Source organism: Brachycentrus maculatus, unplaced genomic scaffold (genome assembly GCF_059751285.1).
Source record: "Brachycentrus maculatus isolate JH-2025_06_01 unplaced genomic scaffold, ASM5975128v1 h1tg000026l, whole genome shotgun sequence".
NCBI lineage: Eukaryota > Metazoa > Arthropoda > Insecta > Trichoptera > Brachycentridae > Brachycentrus > Brachycentrus maculatus.
The window spans coordinates 1,271,562-1,298,946 of NW_028280780.1; the positions used below are offsets into that span (position 1 = coordinate 1,271,562).

At 29.9% G+C, this 27,385-nt stretch overlaps 3 protein-coding genes across 3 annotated transcripts; 2 read left to right on the plus strand and 1 right to left on the minus strand.

Annotated features, from left to right (window-relative positions):
- Positions 1 to 11,370: 11,370 nt before the first annotated feature.
- LOC148313010 (vacuolar ATPase assembly protein VMA22) lies at positions 11,371 to 12,252 on the plus strand. The gene is made up of 2 exons (XM_088269808.1): positions 11,371 to 11,503; positions 11,590 to 12,252. The coding sequence occupies exon 2, from the start codon at positions 11,627 to 11,629 to the stop codon at positions 12,107 to 12,109; it is 483 nt and encodes a 160-aa protein (XP_088125934.1). The 5' UTR covers positions 11,371 to 11,503; positions 11,590 to 11,626; the 3' UTR covers positions 12,110 to 12,252.
- Positions 12,253 to 12,404: 152 nt separating this feature from the next.
- LOC148313011 (general odorant-binding protein 56d-like) lies at positions 12,405 to 18,594 on the minus strand. Its single transcript, XM_088270107.1, has 2 exons — positions 18,547 to 18,594; positions 12,405 to 13,196 (listed from the first exon to the last, which is right to left on the minus strand). The coding sequence occupies exons 1-2, from the start codon at positions 18,592 to 18,594 to the stop codon at positions 12,837 to 12,839; spliced, it is 408 nt and encodes a 135-aa protein (XP_088126233.1). The 3' UTR covers positions 12,405 to 12,836.
- A 4,308-nt stretch (positions 18,595 to 22,902) lies between these two features.
- Positions 22,903 to 24,067, plus strand: LOC148313012 (general odorant-binding protein 56d-like). The gene is made up of 2 exons (XM_088269849.1): positions 22,903 to 22,991; positions 23,661 to 24,067. The coding sequence occupies exons 1-2, from the start codon at positions 22,947 to 22,949 to the stop codon at positions 24,006 to 24,008; spliced, it is 393 nt and encodes a 130-aa protein (XP_088125975.1). The 5' UTR covers positions 22,903 to 22,946; the 3' UTR covers positions 24,009 to 24,067.
- The last annotated feature ends 3,318 nt before the right edge of the window (positions 24,068 to 27,385 follow it).

Consider the following 27,385-nt stretch of genomic DNA (forward strand, 5'->3'; position numbering starts at 1 on the left):
CTGACGTTTCTCATGCGTGTCATTATAATCCAGGATTCGGACCTCACATACTAATAAAAGAGTTTCTGCTCAATAAAAAGCTTCATTTCATCTCACCAAAAGATGTTTCTAGTGAAGTTCTAGTGATTCAAGAACAATGTTTCAAAATTGGTTCATATTTATAGAACTTCCAAGAATTTGAGAAGTGTGGTTGTCAATAATGGGTAGAATTGGTGAATGTTACACGTGTGTAAAGTGATCACATAAACCAGGATATGACGGTCTTCAGCCCCGTAAATGCCCAGACTTCCATATTCTTCTTCATCTTTGATGATATGTCAACAACAACAAAAATCTCACAAGTGACAGTCAACGTCGGGGGGACCCGACACGACGCGTAAAGAAGAAGAATGCATCTTTCCGGTAACCGAAAAAGTAATAGTTATTAGTCACACCTCTATCTAGTCTATAGATACTGAGAAAAAACAAAAACTACTTATTTTCGACCTGCGGAATCCGATTTTGAAGCAGGTTAAAGTATCTAGATCTTTAAATATGTTATTTGGAGTCGTCGACTTGAGGGCTTTGCGTTATAGCCCATTTAGCGGACAGTAAATCCGGCCCTTCGTCCGTTTCGCCAACAAGATTACAACAGTACAAATAATAAGTTTGTACATTATACGGTACAAACAAACAAACCTGCAGGATTAAATTAACGATTCAAGGTTTTATGTAATAAAAGTGTAATTGCTCTCATAAAAGAGGTTATTACCTACATGTAGTTTCAAAATCATTGCCAAATTTGTGAATCCTTATTTTTTATTTATTATTATTGTTTGATAAATATATATATATATATACATATATATATATATATATATATATATATATATATATATATATATATATATATATATATATATATATATATATATAATATATAAATATATATATATATATATATATATATATATATATATATATATATATATATATAAATATATATATATATATATATATATATATATATATATATATATATATATATATATATATATATATATATATATATATATATATAATATATATATATATATATATATATATATATATATATATATATATATATATATATATATATATATACTACTACTACTACTACCATCACGCCGTTTCCCCGCAGGGATAGGCAGAAAGGATGGAACGCCACACTCTTCTGTCCTGACATACACTCCTAGCCTCCTTCACATCCATACATCTAGTCATACATGCCCTCCGATTACGCAGACTTTTGACACCGCCAGATTTAAGGTTCTGATTGATCTGATCGTGCCAAGTCTTTTTCGGTCGTCCTCGTTCTGTTTTCCCTCTCACATTCACTACATATATTTTCTTAGTCATTCTCTCGCTATCCATTCGCTCCACATGTCCATACCACCGCAAAGAGCTCTTCCTAATCTTTTCAATTATTCCTCGATCAGCTTTACATCCCTTTCTTATATCTTCGTTTTTAATTCTATCCTACAATGATTTTCCACATATATATATATATATATATATATCTATATATATATATATATATATATATATATATATATATATATATATATATATATATATATATATATATATATATATATATATATATATATATATATATATATATATATATATATATATATATATATATATATATATATATATATATATATATATATATATATATATATATATATATATATATATACTACTAAACTAATCTACTACCATCACGCCGTTTCCCCGCAGGGATAGGCAGAAAGGATGGAACGCCACACTCTTCTGTCCTGACATACACTCCTAGCCTCCTTCACATCCATACATATATATATATATATATATATAAATATACATATATAAATATATATATATATATATTTATAAATATACATATATAAATATATATATATATATATATTTATAAATAAACATATATAAATATATAAAAAATATATATATATATATATATATATATATATATATATATATATATATATATATATATATATATATATATATATATATATATATATATATATATATATATATATATATATATATATATATATATATTTTTATATATATATATATATATATATATATATAATCACAATCTGAAAATTGTCAAAATATATCGAAATTCAGTGTCCTATGCGCTATCTGGTGCGGATAAGGGTTAGAAGAAGAAGGACAGAAGTACGAAGCGTGGAAGAGCTGTTTCGGACTGCCCAAAAATAGAGACACTTTCTCACAAGTGATAGTCAACGTCGGGGGGATCCGACATGACCCGTAAAGAAGAAGAAGGCATCTTTCCGGTAACCGAAAAAGTAATAGTTATTAGTCACACCTCTATTAAGTCTATAGGTACTGAGAAAAAAACAAAAACTACTTATTCTCGACCTGCGGAATCCGATTTAGAAGCAGGTTAAAGTATCTAGATCTTTAAATATGTTATTTGGAGTCGTCGACTTGAGGGCTTTGCGTTATGGCCCATTTAGCGGACAGTAAATCCGGCCCTTTGTCCGTCGCCAAAAAGATTACAACAGTACAAATAATAAGTTTGTATATTATACGGTACAAACAAACAAACCTGCAGGATTATATTAACGATACAAGGTTTTATGTAATAAAAGTTTAATTGCTATCATAAAAGAGGTTATTACCTACATGTAGTTTCAAAATCATTGCCAAATTTGTGAATCCTTATTTTGTATTTATTATTATTTTATTATTAGATTAAAACCAATATTTTTAGCTTTTCCACTTTTTTATTTGACCAGCGACCGGGTTTCGTCGTTACCGACATCATCAGACTGGGGTATGATGTCCCCAGTCTGATGATGTCGGTAACGACGAAACCCGGTCGCTGGTCAAATAAAAAAGTGGAAAAGCTTAAAATATTGGTTTAATCTAATAATAAATTAAAAATGCAATTCCATCACGAAGTGTATAATATAAATTTATTATAATTGTTATATATATATATATATATATATATATATATATATATATATAAATATATATATATATATATATTATATATATATATATATATATATATATATATATATATATATATATATATATATATATATATATATATATATATACATATATATATATATATATAAATATATATATATAGATATATATATATATATATATATATATATATATATATATATATATATATATATATATATATATATATATATATATATATATAAATAAAAATAAAACCCTTACCGCACCCCAATGATGCATAGGGCACTGCTTCATATAAACGCAGTGTTATCTCGATCGTTTACACATGAAGGAAAGGTGATCAGCCCTCCACTTCAGGTACCAGTCTAGTGTAATATTGAATAAATATTAGAGTGAAAAAATCACTTATATTTATTAAACCCCCCTGGGAATCGAACCCGGGACCTCCAGAACGGTAGCCGAGCGTGCTGACCATTACACTACGGAGGCGAACATATATATATATATATATATATATATATATATATATATATATATATATATATAACATTTATATATATATATATAAATATATATATATATATATATAAACTTCTTATGTCCGCCTCCGTAGTGTAATGGTCAGCACGCTCGGCTACCGTTCTTGAGGTCCCGGGTTCGATTCCCAGGGGGGGTCAAATAAATTAAAGTGATTTTTTCACTGTAATATTTATTCAATATTACCCTGGACTGGTACCTGAAACGGAGGGCTGATCACCTTTCCTTCGTGTGTAAACGATCGAGATAACACTGCATTTATATGAAGCAGTGCCCTATGCACCATTGGGGTGCGGATAAGGGTTTTATTATTATTATTTATATGTGTGTGTGTGTTTGTGTATGCAAAGGATTGTATTTTTAAAAAACTTTAGGGAAAAAAGAGTTTCTTGAGAGAGATGTGTGTAAGCTTATATGTATAAATATAAGAAGGCTTATAATATGTTAAGAACACTGTAGAAAAATCTGTCTTAAGAAAAATAGAACTTACTTACTAACTATATTTAACGCAGGGAAAATAGAACGCCACACTAATCTGTTTGTGAAAACAATCTTCTCCCCGTCAACATTCATGCATATCATCACACATATCCGTTGATTATTCCTACTGCTGAATTGAACACATTTTCTAATACTTCACAATGCCTTTTTTGCCACATTTTCCTCGGTCTCCCTCTGCTTCTTGGTCTTACACGTAATTAAGTACTAAATTTATATTTTTTTAGTAAATCGCCGTTTTATTTTTCTATTACGTGGTGACCTCATATCTTAGTCATTTGCATCCGCTATGTAATAAAAATCAAAATTTATTGATTGCTATCATATTTATTTTTTAATTGAATACGTCGTACATTTTTTTCAACACAGTATGCCAATTCGCATGGCAAAACAGCTATCATAAAAATAATTAATATCAATAGAAACATTAAATGTTTTAGATGTTCATTCATCATGGAATTCTACAGAGTAAATATCAATTCGATAAATACTTTTAAACTTCTTATTTCGTTTTTATAAAAGCCGAGAAAATTGGGAATGCTTTTTTTGCGAGTATTCAAAATGTTTATTCCTTTTTGAAGAGTTTTTTTTTCAATCAATTACTCGTTTTCAATGTCGAATGATATTTTTTTAAACTACAAAAAATACATGAAGTACGTAGATTTTACATAATCATGCCATAAAAAGTTTTACCCGACATATATAGAATTATTAAGAAGTCTTTTAAGAGTTTTTTTTTTATTAACACCCCTTTTTCCCTTCCAATGACAGATTCACACAACTTTTTACATAATTTTAACATTGTTTAATAAAAAACTGAAATATACAGTTTTTACTACTAAAATCATTTTATGGGTACACAATTTTGAAGACTTTTTAGGGTAAACATATTATTTGAAAAACACAAAAATAAAAAAATAAATATTCGTGACAATTGTTTCGCCTTGTTAGGGCCTTTTTAAATTACTGTTGAAAATATATAACTTAACAGTCCCTAAAAATCAGTGTTTGATCTTAATATTTAAAATATAAACTATATAATTACATATATATGTAAAATGCAGTTCCACTAAGAAGTATCTGTACAAAACTTAAATCCGATTGTTATATTTTTGTAAGCTGTGAAGGTGTGCTTTTACCTGTATAAAATAGAATATTGACCGGATTCATCCCGGGTTCAGCCTATTCGCGCACTAGACCATCTTAATTATTACAACCTTTCAGCGGAACAATTTAAGGAGGCGTGTACCACTAACTAGAACCTTCCTAGTTGGACAAAAGCCTCAATGGAAAGTTTCCTCGGCGGAGGAAATTGAATTTGAATTCACACCCACAAAGCCTCGCTCACATATAAGGCTGGTAACGAAGCAATAAAGGACGATAGACCCTGAGTTGAATATATCGTTAAGGACACTTTTGGGAAAACCTCCCCCATTGAAGGAAACTGCCACACAGCCGACCGCCCGCGTCCGAATGTAGGGTGAATTTTCTCTTACGTATAGGTAGTGTGGAGCCTGAAACCACAACGTGAAATTGGACTACTTAGTAAATCTACGGGGTACCTTTTATCGACTTAAGACTTAATTTATTACATTTCTTGACATCTCAACATAGATGAAGAAGAATATATGGTAGTCTGGGTCTTGTCTTAATCTAGTTAAGTGATTACTTTACGTGTAACATTCACCAGTCTTTTATTTTTTGATATCTCAACATATATGAAAAATAATATGGATGTCTAGGCATTTACGGGGCTTACAACTGTCATAGGCTGGTTTAAGTGATTACTTTACACACATACTCTTGATTGACAACCACACTACTCAATTTTTTTAAAGTTCTACGTATATATGTATTTGATCCAATTTCGGAACATTGTTATTGAATCACTAGAATTTCATTACAGACATCTATTGGTAAATTGAAAAGAAGCTTTTTATTGAGCAGTATTAAGACACACTCAAAATGTTGTTCACCAATCTAACCATGATTGACAACCACACTTTTAATTTTATTGAAAGTCATACATATATGATCAATCTCATGATGTTCCATTATTGAGTTCACAACAGTCATCTATGATACATATGTTTATTTAAAATTCTAAAAATCTGATGTTCAATTCTCATAATTCTCTGACCAGTCATTTTACAGGCTAGTCAAGTGACCAAGATTTAGAAAGTATGTATAGAATATGAAGTGAATACAAGTGATTTTTTTCAGTCTAATATTTATTCAATATTACCCTGAGTTGGTACCTGAAGCAGAGGGATGATCACCATTCCTTCATTCGTTGACGATTAAGATAATAATATGGTCTGCAGTGCCCTATGCACCATTGGGGTGCGGATAGAGGTTGAAGAAGAAGGTATGTATATAAATGATTTACGTTGACACATTGATAAAAAGTACATATATGTTGAAGTAACTGAAATCATTGTTTTTCTTTTTTCCCAAAGGCTTAATCAAAAGTGCCTATGCAAATGAGTTAAGCACAGTAAAACTCTGACAGGAAACATTTACACGAATCTGCGTAGCGCGGAGATTCAATTAGAACTCACCGCCGCGGGAGTACTACAAAAATTGTTTATTTTCATTACTGTCGCCTGACGCTCCATGCATTTTTCGTCAGAATTTAACCCTTTATTGCGGTCAACCTTAATGAGATGGAATGATGAATTATCATTATTATTTTCACAGGATGTTAATTTACAAATGTGTATATATTTATAGAGTATCGAACAGATTAATTGAAACAAACCTATTTTTGTTGTATTTTCGTAAATTCGCCTCCGCCTCCGTAGTGTAATGGTCATCACGCTCGGCTACCATTCTGGAGGTCCCGGGTTCGATTCCCAGGGTGGTCAAATAAATATTAGTGATTTTTTCACTGTAATATTTATTCAATATTACCCTGGACTGGTACCTGAAGCGGAGGGCTGATCACCTTTCCTTCATGTGTAAACGATCAAGATAACACTGCGTTTATATGACGCAGTGCCCTATGCACTATTGGGGTGCGGATAAGGTATATATATATATATATATATATATATATATATATATATATATATATATATATATATATATATATATATATATATATATATATATATATATATATATATATATATATATATATATATATATATATATATATATATATATATATATATATATATATATATATATATATATATATATATATATATATATATATATATATATATATATATATATAAATATATATATATATTCGTAAAAAAAGTTTTGTAAAATCTTTTGTTTGTTAGTTATATCTTAAATTAATATTTAGTATGATTTCATTTGGCCTTGATCAAAGATTTTACTCTTCTTGGCTTCGATTCCAAGAGGTTTTGGCACGTGGATGTCATTTTTTTTGTCTCGAAACCATATCTGAATTATGGACAAAATAAGCTTTTCCACCGTATTGCAATCAATTTTGGAGACCCGATGCTTACACATTGCCCGTAGATTTTCAATTTGGTTTGTGTCTGGTGAATTTCTTGGCCAGTCCAACACAGTTAACTGGTTTTCTATAAAGAATATCATCATTTTTCAGGTAAAATATTCCATTACCATTTGACCTTCGTTTTTGTATCTCTGGTAGCGTTCATTCCAGTAGAATTGGCTGATACTTCTCACTATTCATCATCTCAGTCACTGAAACTGTAATAAAATAACTAGGTACCTACCTATACATTTTATTAAGTACTTACAAAAAGTACCTACATAAAACAGTTCTACCACCAGATGCCGCATGCGTCGCTCAGAATTAAACAAAAGACTTCCGATAATATTATTAACTGTCAGAATCAGATAGATAGATAGATAGATAGATATAAAAATGATTATAAAGATAAATTAAGAATAAACTTTAATTACAAAGCAACACATTGTTTATTTTATTATTATACACCCACTTTACATATTATTTACACTTAATTTTCAAAAGGAAAATATTACCACGTTATAAAACGACAATTTTGTTTATTGGAAATGGATTATGAAACATTAGATGTATTAAAACAATTACTACAATATGTTCGGAGTGAGAGAGAAAAATTAGAAGATGATCAAAGAAAACGATTAAAAGATAATCAAAGAAGACGTGGAAATCTAAGAACTAGTGATAAAATTAAAGATAAAAGTCCATGTAAGATTTGTGAAAATTTAAATAAGGGAACTCGATATCACTCTGAAGCAACGTGCTGGTTTAAAACAAAGGAGGATGATAAGATTAATAATAAAAATGAAGATTTACAAATTACACAGAAACAGTGCTTGAAGAATGAAAATAAAAATAATGTGGAAAAAATTTCTACAAAATATAAAATAAAATATACTCCAGGAAAAAAGAATTTCGAAGCAGATTGTGTGGGCAGGAATCCAGTATTAGAATCGAAGGAAAATGCAAATGAACAATTAAAAGTTGTAAATTTGGTTAAATTAGAAGATATTTCAAAAGATCAGAATAAAAATGAAGACATACAAATAACACAGAAACAGTGCTTGAAGAATGAAAATAAAAATAAAGTAGAAAAAAATACTACAAAATATAAAACAAAATATACTCCAGGAAAGAAGAATTTAGAAGTAGATTGTCTAAGCAGGAATCCAGTTTTAGAATCGAATGAAAATGCAGATGAACAATTAAAAGTTGTACATTTGGTTATATTAGAAGATACTTTAAGAGATCTGAATAAAAATGAAGGAATTCAAAAGAAAAAAACAAATGGATTGAAAAAAACTGTGTCTACTTTAAAAGGGTCAAGAAAAAAAAAATACAAAAAAAAAAGAAAGAAAGAAAAAAGAACGGAAAAAAAAGAAAGAAAGAAAAAAAAAACAAGAAAGAAAAAAAAAAGAAAAAAAAGAAGGAAAAAAAGAAAGAAAGAAAAAAAAAAAAAAACTTTATCATATCACTAAACTTATACCAGTCCCTTCACTACAAGAAGATGATCCGGAGGACGAGTGAAAATTTTACTATGAATTTTCATCCCCAAGGGGGGAGATGTAATAAAATAACTAGGTACCTACCTATACATTTTATTAAGTACTTACAAAAAGTACCTACATAAAACAGTTCTACCACCAGATGCCGCATGCGTCGCTCAGAATTAAACAAAAGACTTCCGATAATATTATTAACTGTCAGAATCAGATAGATAGATAGATAGATAGATATAAAAATGATTATAAAGATAAATTAAGAATAAACTTTAATTACAAAGCAACACATTGTTTATTTTATTATTATACACCCACTTTACATATTATTTACACTTAATTTTCAAAAGGAAAATATTACCACGTTATATATATATATATATATATATATATATATATATATATATATATATATATATATATATATATATATATATATATATATATATATATATATATATATATATATATATATATATATATATATATATATATATATATATATATATATATATATATATATATATATATATATATATATATATATATATATAAATATATATATATATTCGTAAAAAAAGTTTTGTAAAATCTTTTGTTTGTTAGTTATATCTTAAATTAATATTTAGTATGATTTCATTTGGCCTTGATCAAAGATTTTACTCTTCTTGGCTTCGATTCCAAGAGGTTTTGGCACGTGGATGTCATTTTTTTTGTCTCGAAACCATATCTGAATTATGGACAAAATAAGCTTTTCCACCGTATTGCAATCAATTTTGGAGACCCGATGCTTACACATTGCCCATAGATTTTCAATTTGGTTTGTGTCTGGTGAATTTCTTGGCCAGTCCAACACAGTTAACTGGTTTTCTATAAAGAATATCATCATTTTTCAGGTAAAATATTCCATTACCATTTGACCTTCGTTTTTGTATCTCTGGTAGCGTTCATTCCAGTAGAATTGGCTGATACTTCTCACTATTCATCATCTCAGTCACTGAAACAAGCGGCCTTGGTCAATAATACGAGGAACACCCTCAAAACATTTTTTGAGAGGGTATTTGGTGTTTTGAATAATGTGAGAAAAGTTGAGCTTTCGTTTCCTCTGCTTTTGCTCTCAAAAGAAAACTGGACTCTCTTCCAATCTTCTATCATCCAATCCACTTTTTTTTACCCGAGTCAGTCTCTTTGCCCTCACTGTCAGAAGTTGCTCCTTCACTTCCTGTAAGCGCTTTTCATACCCATGCTTTACTAAAAATCTAAATAAACAATGTAGTGGTGTTAAATCCAGCATCGGTAAAAAAACTTTAGACGTACCTATTTAAAATATTTATTGTAACATCTTACACATATTCATTTCTGAAGTTTCATTTCTTTATCGACAAAAATATTATCCGCTATTACTTATTCTTTACACAACGCAATACCTGCTAAATATAATACTCTTCAAAAAGCTTTTACCTGGCTTCGTAGCCCTCGCGACATTTTTAAACTGGCAGTGTTTTCAACAAAAAGAAATTAAGAAAAATTATTACCATACAATAATTGAAAAAATGAACAACATTTGTAACAAAATGATCATTTTACCCTCATTAAGATACGTAGTTATCTACTACATTCAACAACAAAAAATGTTTTCTTTTCAATAACTTTTCTACCGAAATTATTTCAAATAATATATAAAGATGCTATAATGTTAAGTATTTTATAGCACAATTAACAAATAATGTTTTATGATTTTTTTAAGACCCAGATCTCAAGCATTAAAATCAGAATGCGCAAAGCCGCGCTCAGGGCTCGACGTGTCCTTACGCTCGATTTTTTAAAAATATTTTTTGTTTTTTAGAGTACACATATTTAAAAAAAATCTTTACGTTTTCATAACTCTTTTCTTTTCAAAACGAAGAAAAACTATTGTTTTCAATGCAAAAACTATGTTTTATGAAAAAAAAACACTTTCGTAAAATGTTACCTAGATATAAAGAAAGTTGTGATTCAACAAACACTTGTCCTTAAATTACAAAAGAAATGAAATACCAAACAAACCTTTTCGAGAAGATACTACTAGCGAACTCTATTAACGTTGTTTGGTACTAAAAAATATTTCATTATTGTGTTGGACCATAGATGTCATTAAAAAATCATTTTTAAAAATCTATATGTTAACTCGGTAATGTGGTATTTTTACATTTTAATTATTAATGATAACTGATTTAACTTATTGTAAAGATTCGCTATTTTTCTGTAAAATTTCAAAAATATGTAGTTGGGTACCTACCTCTCAACCACGAGTACTTTTTTTCTAGCAGCAACATTAATTCGTTGTCAATTTGACATAAGAATCGAAAAGAACTTGCAGAATATGTTTTACATAGTTGGTCATGTGATAAACTACGTTACATGAGTGAATACTTGCAAAATTCAATAATAGATGTAATAACAAATTTAATTACTGCAAACCAATTTATCCAACCTAACCATCGATCATCTTAATTCTGTAAGTCTTTATTATCTCCATCATTTCAATTCATAAATACAAATCAGTCTTGCTTATTTTGATTCAATTTGGTTATTTTTTTTCAGTTTCATAGCCCCTCGACTGTTTTTCAAATAAGTCAATATGGATCAACACGAGGTTTGCGTTTTAATGGACAAACTGACTCTTGAAATGCTAAGGTTGATGGAAGACAGAGTAAAGTGTCAAATTAACATTGGAAAGATCACAAATCAAGGCAATATGCATCTGGCCAAGTCTCGATACATCATGGGGCAGAACAGTGTTTCATCGGTGCAGCTTCCTACAGAAAATACACCAGATTTCTTAGCTTTATCGACTATTCATCCGCAAGATTCGGAAAACACAGTAAACGATAATTCTGTTACTATCAACATGAGAAATGCTGAAGTAGAAACACAGTACATCAACCCAATCAGATGGTTTGGAGTCCTGGTACCTCAAAATCTTTACAATGCGCAGGTTTCGTTCCTGAGTGCTTTCAAACACATTGCTGAATCTGTAAATATTCAAAGACAAATTGATGGAATTTGCGATGCTTTGGTTCAGTTAAAAAATTTAAAACTTAAACTTGCTCCAGAAGAGTGAATGTCTGAAACATTTATATCTTTAAATACTTTATATTTGTATTTTTTCTTGCTCTTAATATATATTTTTTAATGTTGTAGGCTATATTTTGTTTTCTTTTTTTGTTTATTAATAAATACTATGACAGTACTACAGTAAGACAATCAGTACTCTTCTTATTTAAAACATATTTTTTGCTCACATTATCTGTTTATGTCATCTGCTTTGCCAAAATACCTTTATTCTTGTGATGGACGATCAAATTTGAAGAAAAAAAAATATTTATCTTATTTAAAGGAAGTCGTTACTTAATTCGGTTTCTGAATTCAATCACTTAAAGCTAATCACGCTGATCAGTCCACAAATTTAGTCAAATATATCTAACTTTTTGACATCATGACAAAAAAAAGTAAACTAGAATGAAATATAATGGACAAAAAGTTTAGAATACTATCCCAATCGTACAACTGAAAATGCAACGGTTACACATTACTAACATCTCTATTTTATACTTTAATCATTGGATAAATAACACTCTTGAATTTTGATGTTTACTACACATTTTTTTTGTTTAGAAATACCTCTCTGGACGAAAACAGAATTAAGTTTGTTTGATTTCTATATAAGTCAATAAAATTATGACGGTTTTATTCCATAATTATTTTATTTTTTGGAAAACAAAACAATTTAATAAATAAATATATATCATTATATAATAGTTAACAATTTGCATATAGATAAATAAAAATTATATCAGGGAGACATGATGAGGGGTGGCTTCGTAGTAACATTTGTAAATTTGGAAGGCCGTATCAGCAGCGTCAACGCCTCTTTGACTTTTGCACAATTCGGTGACAACCTTTGCAGCGATTATATTTGTATCTTTCGGCATCTTGGCCATTAGAACTTCTTCGTTCAGATGTCCTTTGTTGTTCACGAGGTTTGCTTTCTTTAAGAAGCAGAAACAATATTTCTTGAGGCTAGGGTCGTCCAAGAACTCTCCTTTACGAGCCTTCTTCACTACGGCAGGATTCACCTGCGTTTCTTCCAAACACGAAGCATGGTACTGCTTCACTTTGACCTTTTGTTCTGGTGTCAATGTCAAAGCCTGCAATAAAAATATTATTATTTATAATTGTTTTTAATTCAATTCAATTAATTTATTTATAATTAACTTACACATATTACTAACTAAAATTTAAAGGGTATACATTAACAAAGAATCGTAAATAAGCAAGAATACTCTTGTTAAAGATGAGAATCCCTCTTCGGAATACCCCTTCAGACACATGTAACAGATCAATATCCAGCTTGATATTGTTCATCATAGCGGTAGCTCTTCCTACAGACAACCATCGGCAGGTTGGTCCTGTGTATAGGAATGTGAAACAATCTATGCCGACGCTGTCTTAGGTAACTATTGGGAACATACAGACCAATGCTCTGGATAATTTCAGCATTATCGATCATACCGCGCATACAATCAATAAAAATGCGTAATCAAATACACATTCCTTCTAGTCTCTAAACTATTATAGCGAAACATACCCTGGAGAAACTCCTTGGTGGCCTGAATTTTACAATACCATTTGAATTTCAGGAAAAACTCTTATTATCTAATCAATCAGACACTGGATTATTCATGCTACGGATGACATATCAATATTATAGGTTTCTCTACCTGAGATGAAACGTCTATTGTTTCTTTATATGAAGGAAGGTGAAAGTCTGAGCATCCCAGGGCTTACGACATGGCATTTGGCTGGCTTAAGTCATCACTTTATACTCTTGTGTAACTGATCCAGCCAACCTGATCGTAAGCCTGGAATGCTCAGACTTCCATCATCCTGCATATAAAAAAATTATCTCAAGTTGAGACATCTACAATATAAACAAAAATAATTAAAATTATTTATATGAATATCCGTCGCGTTTATTTACCATGCTGGAGGTTCCGGGTTCGATTCCCAAAGGAATTAAAATAAGTATGAGTGTTTTATCACTCTAATATTTATTTAATATTACTTTTTTCTTTTCAATTGGTCTGAGTGATTATGTTGATTTTTTTATATTATCCCTATCCTTACTATCCTTCCTGCAAACAAGCTTCTAAAATAAATTTAAAAAAGTCTTTTCCAGTTTATAATTACTCGTTTTAAAAATTTCAAGAGTAATGTTTTCTAAATTGTGAGGGTATAAAAGAGATATCCATCAAAATTGTTAGTATTTTCATACGATCTGTACATTTTAAATCGTATATTAAAAACAAAAATATTCGCATGTTATTTTGTATGCTTGTAATACATACTTTACATGATTAGATGCAAATCAAATTATTTTTAACTTTGTTGTTACCTAACTCAAATAATTGTATTTTTCATAATTCTGAGTCATAAACGGATATTAATTTAATTTATTCATTGTTGTGTAATTCTTCTACAATGGAGTAATTAAGACATCAAATAATTGTTTTATTACCTAGCATCTCAAAGCTAAAGATGATCTATGAATATATTAAGGTAGAATTCTGTATAAATTTATTGATGGCAAATATTTTCAGTCAGATTGGTGTTTATTTTTACAAATAGATTTTAATTAAGTTACACAAATTCAGCATTTTAATTTTTGCATTTCTGCAATAAATGCAAAATTATTTATATATATATATATATATATATATATATATATATATATATATATATATATATATAAATATATATATATATATATATATATATATATATATATATATATATATATATATATATATATATATACTCTAATCTACACATTACATATGATAATCCCGTTCATATGTAATAATGTGTGGAATCCAATAGTTTTCATCTTTTTTTTTTGCTTATTTGATTTTAACACCGGGGAAGTTAAACTAATCACCTTTATATTTCAAATCTATATAAATAAATATATTAGTATTTGTCTCTTCAAAATCTTAAATCTCCTTAAACAATTCACGGATTGCTTTCAAATTTCACACTCAAATACGCTCGTGTTTTCATAAACCTGTGACATCTGTTGAACAGCACACGCAATATTTAATATTGTTTATTGCGTATAGAGTGCTTTTCAACAGCACTATCATTTAACATTTTCAATGGTTTTGATTGCATTGTTGTTGCATATATTTTTAATATGTTTATTGCTTCACTAACATTGTGAAATTAAACATACTAGAAATGTGTGCTTTCTATTTTCACTAATATTGTAAACCAGACTTAGCCGCAGCTATGCATGGTGAAGCACAACTATGAAGAATAATATTTTTTTTTTTAAAAGTTCTTTTCCACATACAAAACATGCACTGTAAATTTGAAATGTTTCAAGATTTATAAATTTACATTGCTATTTTTTTAAATTTTTTACTTATAATTATTTTAATATAAAGAATTGAAATGGAGCTTACATGTGCTGTTATGACAACAGCTAGCACAAAAAAACACACAACAAACTTCATCTTAGGTATTACTTTAGTGAGAACTAGGCAGGTACTAGCATAACTCCTTGTCATTATCTACCTTTTTATACAATTACTCAATGTTTTATCCATCGCAAAGTTGCTTCAATTGCTACTTGTTTCTAAGGTGGACTACTTTGACTCCGTACAAATTTTCTTAAGCCTTTGACTCCTCCAGTGTTGTGCATATTTTTCTCACCCTATAATTATTGAAAATGTGTAACAGTTGAAACATTTCCGTTGTGTGTAATAAATAAAAAAATATTAATGGTATGGGTGTCTCAATTTGAGATAAAACTTCTATTATTTTATACAAAAAAAAATTAAAAGTCTGTCCATGTTAAGGCTTACAACCTGGCATTTGTCTGGCTTAAGTGATCACTATACACTTATGTAACATTCGCCATTCTGCCCAGTATTGAACATCCATTTGCATTATTTTAAGTTGTGTATATGCACTGGTCTTGGATTCATTTTATAGGCGAGTAGTTATTTAATCACTTTGGAAGTATGGCTGATAGCGGTGCCATCCTTTGAGAAATTCTCGAAGCATATATAGCTTACTCCAGTTGAGCAAAGGTGAGACTTATTCTGAATTAGTTCACACATATATTTTGGAGAGAGAGAAACGCGAAATATCAGTTCAATTTTTAAATACTTCTATTTGACCAGTTGATTATCAACAATTTATTATTTTTAGTATCAGACATTGGACTATTCAGCATATATATGATATATTAATATTTTAGGTGTCTCAAATTGTAAATAATAATAAATTTTCAAAAAATTATTAAGTTATATCAACTATCCATTTTGAGAAAAATAAAATACATCATGGAAGTAGTTGTATCTTGCTATATCTATAAATACATATATTTAAATAAAGTTCTACTTACGATACATTGCATATAACTTCTTCTTTTTCTAACCCTTATCCGCAATTAATAGTGCATGGGGAACTGCATAATAACAACACAGTGTTATCACAATCGTTAATTACAAAAAGGTGAGGTGATCAATCACACAGTTCAGACCAGTGTAATATTAAAATAAATATAAAAAAATATATATATATTTTTATTATGACTCCTACCCTGGAAATCAAACCTGGAACCATCAGTATGGTAGCTAAACACGCCTGCCATTTTCCATATAGGTCACAAAAAATTAACAGTATTTTAGAAGGAAATCATATATCAAAACAAATTTATTGAGGGGTTTTCTATACACTTAAGTCATTGAATAAGGATAAGTTCACATCTTTTTTTATCATTGGATTTGTGCAACACCACTGATGTTTATTCCATTCCAGAAGTCTACGCTTGCATTTTTCACAATAATTATTCTTATTACTGTAAATCAACATGGCTAATGTAGCAGGAGATGTCAAGGACATTTCTTGCATAAATTTGCATAAGACTTAATAGAACTGTTTTACTATTGATTGCTTGACCCCCAATCTGTAATACTATCCAGTGATCCCCAACATGTACTAAGAAAACTTGTATCTACACTGGTGTGATAAAATATGTAACAGTTATTAACTTAGGATGTACTATGAAATGAGCAAATTTGAGGATAATTTGATAGTTACTAACTAAATTGCAATGAAAAGTATTATAAGTAACACATTGACTGCCACGGTTTTCCCAAGATTCTAGAGTCAATTTTATTTTAATCATGTTGTGTCATAAAGCACTTTAATAATATTTCATAAACTATAAGACGCTACAGACACACCTAAATATTTAACGCGAGTGTTTTTGCCTAGAATTTTCACTCATGAATTACATGAAATTATAGTAACTTTAAACATAAAGAGTAAATCCACTCACGAGTAGGCATAGGCTATGAAACTTATAAAGTTGAAGCCTGAGTAGGGACATGATAAACGGTGTTGCATAAGCCGTAGCTAGATTTCAGAGTCACTTGGACGTTAGGTAATTCAAAAATAAATATTTAAATATTTTTTTTTACAATTTTATTAATAGATTGCAAAGCGATACTAATAATATTCATAGAGAAACGTAATTTTGATATTCAATTAAGATTATTCTGCATTCTTCCAACTCTTATCCGCATCGAATGGTAGGGCACTGCATCGTATTGACACAGTGTTATCTTAAACGTTGCTTACATGAATCCAAGGTGATCAATTTTGTGTGTCAGGTATCAGTCCAGAGTAATTTTAAATAAATATTGAAGTGAAAAATTACATATTCTTTTTGATCCCCCCCCTGGGAATAGAACCCTGGGCCGTCAGCTCGTTAGCTTAAAGCATTAACTATTACACTACTAAGGGAAAGTATTTTTAGTACAAATAATTGTTTTTTTATGACTTGTCATCAATATAAATTGATAGCATAGTTTTTATTCTGAATATGTTAAACTTATGTAATGCCTACATGAAAAATAACAGATTGATGACAAATGACGTTACAAAGATGCATATCTTACCTCTTCAAAATTAATTGTTGAAGACTTATGTGTAAAAGACCCACATAGCTGATTATCTAAAGTGCTCGTTAGATTTTTTTTACTTTTAACTATAACATGCAAGTAAGTCCCTAAGCATGATTGTAATTTATTTATTTTGTAGTAGTTTTGATAAAGATTTACAATTATTATCAATTTGAACTTTGAGAAACACTGAAGGTATAGTTTTTTTTTTACCTTTTTTTTATTAGACTTACTTTGCATATCCACCAAGACAGGCGCTAGTCATTTAGTTAATATGTACAAAAAGATAATCACAACTGGCTCAACATGTCAATTTACATAATATTGCCAGAAGATAAATGGTAATTATTTCATATTTGATATGGTGTGATTTTATGAAGTGTATTGCATGGACAGCCAGGCATACAAATGCCCTGATTATCCAAGTGCTAGTATACAAGAATGACTTTTAATTATGGCAAAAGACGGGTCCATTTGATTTTTAGCTCATCCTTAAAAGGACTAGATGGAGCAATGTGGTTACGGAACTGACGGAGTCATCAGTGGCAAAACTTTGATTGGAGCCAACCATTTAAAGCATTCTCTGTTATGAGAGATGGATTCAGAGAAGTATTTTATATGAGCACCTGAATATAATAATTCCTACTTCGGCTAACAGATTTGATTTATTTTGTCAGGTGATTTATAACTCCAATTTTTTTTAAAAACCTTTTTTACACTTGAATTTGTGTCTGCGTTCTTAGCATAGTAGTTTATTTATCTCATGCAATGCCCTTTGCACTATTTGGTAAGGCTAAGAAACAATTTAAAAAAGAAAGACAAATGATTTTTTTAAACTTTATTTCTCCATGAGTAACGCTTGCTAACGCTGATCTGTTTACTGGTCAGCTATGTATTCACAGATTCATCAATTCACTGATTTTGAGTTGCACAAAAAATAGGTTTTAAAATAATAAAAAAAAGACTGGTGGCTTTAAAATATGGCGCCAGAATTTCCTTTCGGAAAACATAATTTCTAGTTTCATAGTTTCATAATAGCGTAATATTTTTCCTTTTCTTTGTTGTCGAATATTATTGATCCATTTTTCAACTGATCTGGTCTTAGTGAACGGATCCCTTAAGTGACAATAATCAGCTGGTGTGGATTTTCTGAATTCCCGGATCTTATCCACCTATGATAGATAGTTACCTATTAGAATAATAGACATCCAAAATCTATAAATTACTTCTCATAACTTCATTCTATATCATTATACGAGTATAATCTTATACAATTTTACTTTATTTTTAACCTGCATCAGAAAAGATTACAAACTACGGAAGTAATTACATTCTTAAGAAGTAATGAATGATTATAAATACTACATGACTACCTACATAATATGTATTTGCTAATACGCAAGTATTTCCTTTTATGGGATATCTGTATGATTGTCAGTATGGTGTCCTTCACCTTCATATGTTTGCTCTGAATATTTTATCATTTATAATCAAGATCAAAAGTATTCTATAATATAAATAGTATTTATTTATAACACCTAATTATAAATTGTCATTTTAATAATAAAAATAGCTGTCACTTAGCTATTTGAAAAAAAATGCAAAGTAGTTTGAGAACAAGCTGTTAACTGTTCTTTAGTAGAATCCTTAATAAGATATGGAATTAAGTCTTGGGGACATTTGACGAAAACAAATTTAAAAATGGTTCAAAATCTGCAATATTCCATAATCAAAAAAATTGTACCCAGTCATATATATAATCAAAGGGACAATCCAATCTTGTTATATAAACATTTAAAATTACTGCCGGTACGTGGAATATTGTGGATGAGTATCATCGTTGAGCAACAAACTAGACAAAAATATCGAAATCTTCTAGTACACAACCATGATACACGATTTACACAAAACGAAGGTCTGATAGTCCCAAGAATCAACAATAAATATGGAAGTCGAACACTGCAATATATCGTTCCGAACATTTTTAATTTGTTGCCGACGGATGTTAGAGGTCAAAATAAAAGATGGAACAAAGGCAAAATAAAGGAATGGGTAAATGATCAAGAGTTAATTTTATGAACATTGTAAAAAAGATTATATTGTTAATTTTTCTCCTTTTTTGTGTGTATATATTAGGTTAAAATGGTTAAAAAACAATAAAAAAATGTATGCAAAAAGAACTCCACCGACAAGACACACAAGGTGGCTTGGTGGGTCTCTGCAAAATAACTTTTTATTTTTATTTTTAATATATGTTAAAAATTGTGATTTATAAAAATAAAATAAATAAATCTAAAAAAAAAAAATCTAAGCAAAAAAGATTTCTGACTTGGATAGAGTAAAACTCCCTTAATCATCGTTTTTATTCAGTCATTAAGAAATATTCTCTCCCCATGTGGAGCATATTAAATCCACAAACTGACTCCAGATTTTTCTGTCAGCTGCCAGCTCTTTTGCATCCTCTCTAGTCTGGTGTGTGTCCCGAAGTTCAGATGAGAACTGCTGACAAATTGTCAGCGGGCATCCTGGGCTGCGGAAACAAGATGCCTCGTAAGAAAACAAGCTTGATTAAAACTCTTGGAAGGCATGGGAAGTATGTACATGGTCTAGTCACCTAAATCTCCTCTTCTTAACAACAGTTGTGATCATGGGTTGCTGCGTCCTATGCCGTATTTCCTCATTCTTCATGAAGTCACACCAACGCACACCTAAAATTCTCCGCATCAACTATTCTCAAAGCTAAAAATATGAGACTGCTCTGAGCCCTTTTAAGGTCTCACAGCCGTATAAGTGAATAGGAGCGATGCAGGCATTATATAGGCGACATTTGGTCTCCACCGAGTGTAAATCCGATCTCCAGACAGTCTTTATAGCATTGAATGCGGTGCCTGCAAGTCCTAAATGAACTCTCAGTTCATTATAAAGGCTGCCTTTCTCTGTTACATACACTCCCAAGTACTTGAAACTCTCAACCTTGATGAGCTAGTTACCAATGTCAAGGATTGTTACAACACACGAGTTATTGAAACATTTATTTTAAGCCTCATGTATGAAGAATATCTCTTTCACAATTAGTTGAAGATTTAACTTTAATGTAGTATTGAATAAGAAAATAATCACGGAATATGTTATAAATGTCCAGTTTAACCTCTCATAACAAGCACCTCTTATAACGAGTAATTCGCATAACGAGCAGAAAATATATGAAAAATTTGCTACCTTAACGAGTGAAATTTCGTATAGCGAGTTATAGAGAAAGGGTAGGTCCCTTTTTCATGACATTCACTTGTAAGCGGGGACTTCCACGCCTGTCAACAGAAAAAAATCTTTCGCATAACGAGTGTTTCGCTAAACGATTAAGATTCTGGAACGAATTATGCTCGTTATGAGAGGTTCCACTGTATGGTTTCATCTTAATCTATCCACAGAGATAAAGAAATGCTGAAAAATCTCTTTTAATAACCCAATCACCCCATTGGGTCACGAGTTCAAATCCTGGATCATCAACACGTCATCTATCATCTGACTTTGTAATCTTGATTTTTATTACCATATAAGTATATTGCTGATTTTTTCTGCCATTCCGAGCCAATCACTAGACTTATTTATATAATTAATTTTTAGGGTTTTTGCATTCTACCATCATGGTTACTAAAACCTTCAAATTTCAGTTGATATCAACACCAGGTTACAAATTCCCATTGACACATATTGTAGTCGTACAGGAGAAAGTGACCAACTACCAAAACTTAAAATGTTCAGGAGGGCCATTTAAGTCATTTTTGCTTGGCAACAAAATAAACATCAATGCAGTTAGTCATTTTTACCAAGTCAATATATTATACTTACAAGTTTAAAATCCTTTGGGACGTTTTTCATGGCAATATTAAGCTAGTAAGATATCAAAAAGTCAATGATCAATGTTTTTGTAAAAAATGCACTTGGTCACTTTTTTCTGTATAACTACGATATGTTACACAAGCTTTAATGAGTACAGGTTTGCAAACTTACTATTGTTGCAAATATTATTTTTCTACTACTATTTCTCCTCCATTTTCTTTCTTACGTAGCAGAAATGTCTGTCACTCTGAACTCCTTCACTTTAATCCCATCGTTTATAGATTTTTTATAAAAATTAACATTTGTTTCCTCAATATATATTCCTTTCAAATATCGACAATTTTCAGTTTTGCATGTTTTCGGAATGCCTAGAAAATGTACTATATCCTAGCAAAAGCGGCATATTTTTAACTTAATATTTACCCGCTACAGGGCAGAAAGCGTTGTTTTTGCATTTTTAAGAAAAGGTATTGTTTAATTATTTTTTTCAATATACTAAATATTTTTCAAATGGAGAAAAAACCTTCAGGTTTTACCTAAAAAGATCTGTTGCACAGTAAAAAGTTCAATAATGATTCAAGTTATGGCAGAGTTGAGGTCAAACATAGAGCCTCTGATGCAAAGTCTATGACACTTACTAACCACAGGACCACTATTCTAAACCAATAAATCAATTATCTTTTCGTAATTAATTGTGTTAATATTTATAATTGATCCCATTCTGTGCAATCATGAGTGTGGAAAGGAGGTAGATGAAGTGAAAATTACTTTTGTATTATATTGACCCTATTATAATTCGATTCACATACTGCATGTTTGTACTGAAAACATTGATTATGTGGGTAATAAATGTTTTTTCTACTCTCTGATAAAAATTGAATAAACAGCATATAATTAAATTTGTCAGCATGTTGATAATGATAACCCCTGCAAATTGTTAGATATTACGTTTTGTTTTAAAATAATGCTTAATATCTGAGTATATTCTATCTGGACCATAATTCACCAATATAAAAGAGGATTTTTCCGTTAGTCAATTAGTTTAATATATTCAGCCAAAGCGTAACCAAACAGTTTGTCAAAATGAAAGGATTATTCCTCGTGTTTGCTCTTTTTGTAGCGGTTAACGTAAGTCAATGTTATTTCTTCTGAAAGAGTGTTGTAATTTGTTCTAGTTCTACTTATTTTTCCAAAAATCTTGTGGGGCACGGTAAAATATATATTTTGATAAATAAAAAGTGATATCCGATAGATGGTATTTTCGATTATATTTTTATTGCAATAAGAAATGAAAATAACTTATGGTACTGTAACCAACAAAAAACAGTGTATCATATTATAAACTGCAGTTAATATCAATAAAATTTTATTTGTTTTTCACTATTGTTGACAAAATTTTAAAGTTATATATTAGACATTTATTTTTTCTAAATATTACACTTAATAAGCTTTACTTTTACAAATTATAACTGTTTTGGTATGGGTTTTTTTATCTACCCATTAACAGTTTTGGTAAATGTAGCAACCAATGTGGTCACAGAACACATTTTTAGAGATCTGTGACCGTAGCAACATTCACAGTGCAAATAAAATAATCAGGTTGTAATTACATGATTTGTACTGCGCACTCTGGGTCTAATTTCTGGGTGAAGGCCTACTTTACCACAATTTCTATTTTTCAATTATAGGCCTCTTAAGCTTGCAAAAATAGTATTAAATTGAAATATTTGTGCATACAATGAGAGCACAAATGTTTCTCTATAAAAATGTATTTATTTGTTTTATTTTATCTCCTAGGCTCTGTCTGAAGAAGTGAAGCAGGCTGTACGAAACCACGGAAAGGTCTGCGCCTCTGAGAATGAAGTTACCAAGGAAGAACTGGACAAACTGAGGGCTGGAGACTGGTCAAATGATGGGGACAATATCAAGAAGTTTGCCAGTTGCATGATGAAGAAGACCATTGTGGATAAAGATGGCGTATATCAGAAAGAATTGTCAGTCAGCAAGGTAGAGGAATCGGAAAAGGAAAAGGTGTCCCAAGTCCTTGACAAATGCGAGAAACAAGTTGGCACTGTAAACACAGATACGGCATACGAGTTCGCTAAATGTTATCATTCTGAATACCCTGGACATGCAGTCTTTTAAATCACATAAAAACCTTACTGTAACTTAGTTTTATTACTACTAATAAAACTAATCTTGCTTGAATATAGTTTTTGTATTCCTTTATCATACATGATTTTCCTTCGCAAATGCATAACATTTCTGGTCACAAAGCACATTTTCAGTTCTCTGCGACCATACATTTATTAATTACCTTGCTTATTATCTACAAGGTTTGTAAGTCATTTAGTGGATTATTATTTATTCTAGCTAAAACATGTTTCATTGAAATCTGTGTTGGGAATAGGAAGGACAAACTAGTGTGGGCCAGTCAGGAACTTCTCAGCTTTTGCTGATTGCTGGGAGAAAACCACGTAAAACTCCTCAGAAAAATCGACTGTTGACTGTCTCTGCGACTATATTTGACGGCCAGAGTATTGACCGAGTATTCTGATAAATCCATACTATTAATATCTGATGACCTACCAGCTAGAGTACTTGGGCCATTTTATTAGGGGAGAGAAATACAAAGTAATATTTATTATGTTACAAGCAAAGTGGAAGGTAAACACAGCACAGGTAAATGACATATATCCTGGCTTAAAAACTTGAGAGGGAGGTAAAACTTTAGCCAATCTTCAGCATGGAGTAGCACGATAATAAGTTTGTACATATTAACATATATCAAAGTTCTTTGGATTTACCTGAGAGTATGGTTTAACTGTAAATGATTCCTTTGTTTGTGTTACAGCGTATTCAAACCTACTACTTTATATCTTCTAACTTTAAATATAATGTCATGTTATATCATACAGAATTAAATTGAATAGTAGATACAGTAAGATCTTCATAACGCTACAATATTAATATTCCCCAAAATTGTGCATGATTTTGTTGATTTCATATACACAGGTGTTTGATACTCATAGTTTGCTTATTTTCATTTCTGTTTATATTATAAATAAGTATTTTTGTGTTAAAATAACCTATTTTAAACCCGGTAGTGTGGCGTATTTTGGTAAACGCTAGACTGCGAAACTATCTTTGCCAAATGCCAAATCAGAAACCAAATTCAAGACTCTTTAATGTGTTTGTATTATTATTATTTTTCTCATATTTGTCTTCTCTAGTCTTCCTATCCTAGCTGCAGACAAGTCTCTTAGATATAGAATTGGTAAATCGTTCCTTTGTAATTAAAAAAAACATATTTCCCCATATTTTTGTCAGTTCATAATACAACATTAATAATAATATATAATAAAACCCTTATCCGCACCCCAATGGTGCATTGGGCACTGCGTCATATAAATGCAGTGTTATCTTGATCGTTTACACATGAAGGAAAGGTGATCAGCCCTCCGCTTCAGGTACCAGTCCAGGGTAATATTAAATAAATATTACAGTAAAAAAATCACTTATATTTATTTTACCCCCCCTGGGAATCGAACCCGGGACCTCCAGAACGGTAGCCGAGCGTGCTGACCATTACACTACGGAGGCGGACAAATTAGGACATAATTATTCTTTCGTTTGTTTTAAAAGCACCAAACTATGTGATAAAACCAAACATACCTATATTTAAGCATATCATTTGAAAATATGTGTTTTTATAATGATATATCTAAATTTTATAAATGCGATTTACACTTATTTAAGTATCTACATTTCATGTCAGGTTTATCACTTTTTTTTACTAAACAAGACGACAGTTATCATAATATGGAAAAGTTCAACTACATAATGACAAGTTCAAACAAATAAAATTAATTGTTTAAAAATCTATAAATGTGCATAGGTATATGAATCGTGTACACACACTTTTAGACAGTATGGTTTGTAGATATCATTTTAAGTACCTTGTTGATATAACAACATTAATAATTTATAAAAATGCATTTACCTTGAGGTTAATATCACATTATGTTTTTATGATTTATAATGAATCGTAAATGATATATATTCGTTCTTCAAACCCTTATCCACACCCCAATGGTGCATAGGGCACTGCATCATGTAAACACAGTGTTATCTCAATCGAACACACGAAGGAAAGGTGATTTTGTCCAGTCCAGGGTGATTTTGAATAAATATAAGATTGAAAACATCACTTATATTTGTTTAACCCCCCCTGGGATCTGGGAACTCAGGACCGCCAGAACGGTAGTCAAGCATACTGACCATTACACTACGTAGGCGGGTGGAATACTTGGCATATATATATATATATATATATATATATATATATATATATATATATATATATATATATATATATATATATATATATATATATATATATATATATATATATATATATATATATATATATATATATATATATATATATATATATATATATATATATACATATATATATTAATGCTAAGTATTCCTCGGTCTTTCTCTGCTTTCATTTCCAACTATATTCGCCTCCAATCTTTGTTTTCACATTCTTTCCTCACACATTTTTGATAATTCATTCTCATTCATTCTCATAGATCTGGCAACCACTTTTATAATAATTATTTATATGCCACATTTCTTCGAACTGGTGATTAATTTCAATCACAATCAAGGTCAAAAGTCACTTGGCATTTGATAAGACCAATTCTTTTATTATCATACCAAAGTGTATTTACGAACAATTTTATTTTAGTTAATTTAAATTACGTTATTCGGACAAAATATTTAATATTTATTATGTTCTCATATGACATCGCACTATGTAAATGAAGTTTAATGTACGTACAATGCATAACTAGAATGATCTGTGTATCTACCTTTATTTTCATATAAATTAATTTTTATTTTTACATTTAAATATCTCAATATAGATGATAAAGAAAATGGAGTTTTGGACTTATGACCTGTTTATAGGCTGGTTAAGTGATAACTTTATTTTATTTTTTATTGGAAGGAAGAATAACAGTTACAATAAATGATACATCGCTCACTCCTTTCAAGAACGTCATAAATCAAAATACTTGATTTTTCAGCAGAACGTTTTTAAAGTTTAAAAATATAATGCAATGTATTAAAAATAAATATCAAGCCACTTATTGAACTTTTTACTGTGCAACAGATCTGTTTAGGTAAAACCTGAAGGTTTTTTCTCCATTAGAAAAATATTTAGTATATTTAAAAAAATAATTAAACAATACCTTTTCTTCAAAATGCAAAAACAACACTTTCTGCTCTGTAGCGGGTAAATATTAGGTTAAAAATATGCCGCTTTTGCTGGGATATAGTACATTTTCTGGGCATTCCAAAAACATGCACAACTGAAAATTGTCGATTTTCGATTTATGACGTTCTTGAAAGGAGTGAGCGACATACAGAATACAAAAAATAAAATCATGAGTTCCAATTATAGTTCTTCACAACTATGCATAAGAGAGGTCTATATAAAGGAAGAGACA

Coding starts and splice junctions, on each gene's coding strand:
- LOC148313011 (XM_088270107.1), bottom strand. CDS start 18,594: ATGGTTGGCTCCAATCAAAGTTTTGCCACTGATGACTCCGTCAGTTCC. Junction 13,197..18,546: donor CTGATGACTCCGTCAGTTCC/GTAACCACATTG, acceptor TTTTTATTGCAG/GCTTTGACATTGACACCAGA.
- LOC148313012 (XM_088269849.1), top strand. CDS start 22,947: ATGAAAGGATTATTCCTCGTGTTTGCTCTTTTTGTAGCGGTTAAC. Junction 22,992..23,660: donor CTCTTTTTGTAGCGGTTAAC/GTAAGTCAATGT, acceptor TTTATCTCCTAG/GCTCTGTCTGAAGAAGTGAA.
- LOC148313010 (XM_088269808.1), top strand. CDS start 11,627: ATGGATCAACACGAGGTTTGCGTTTTAATGGACAAACTGACTCTTGAA.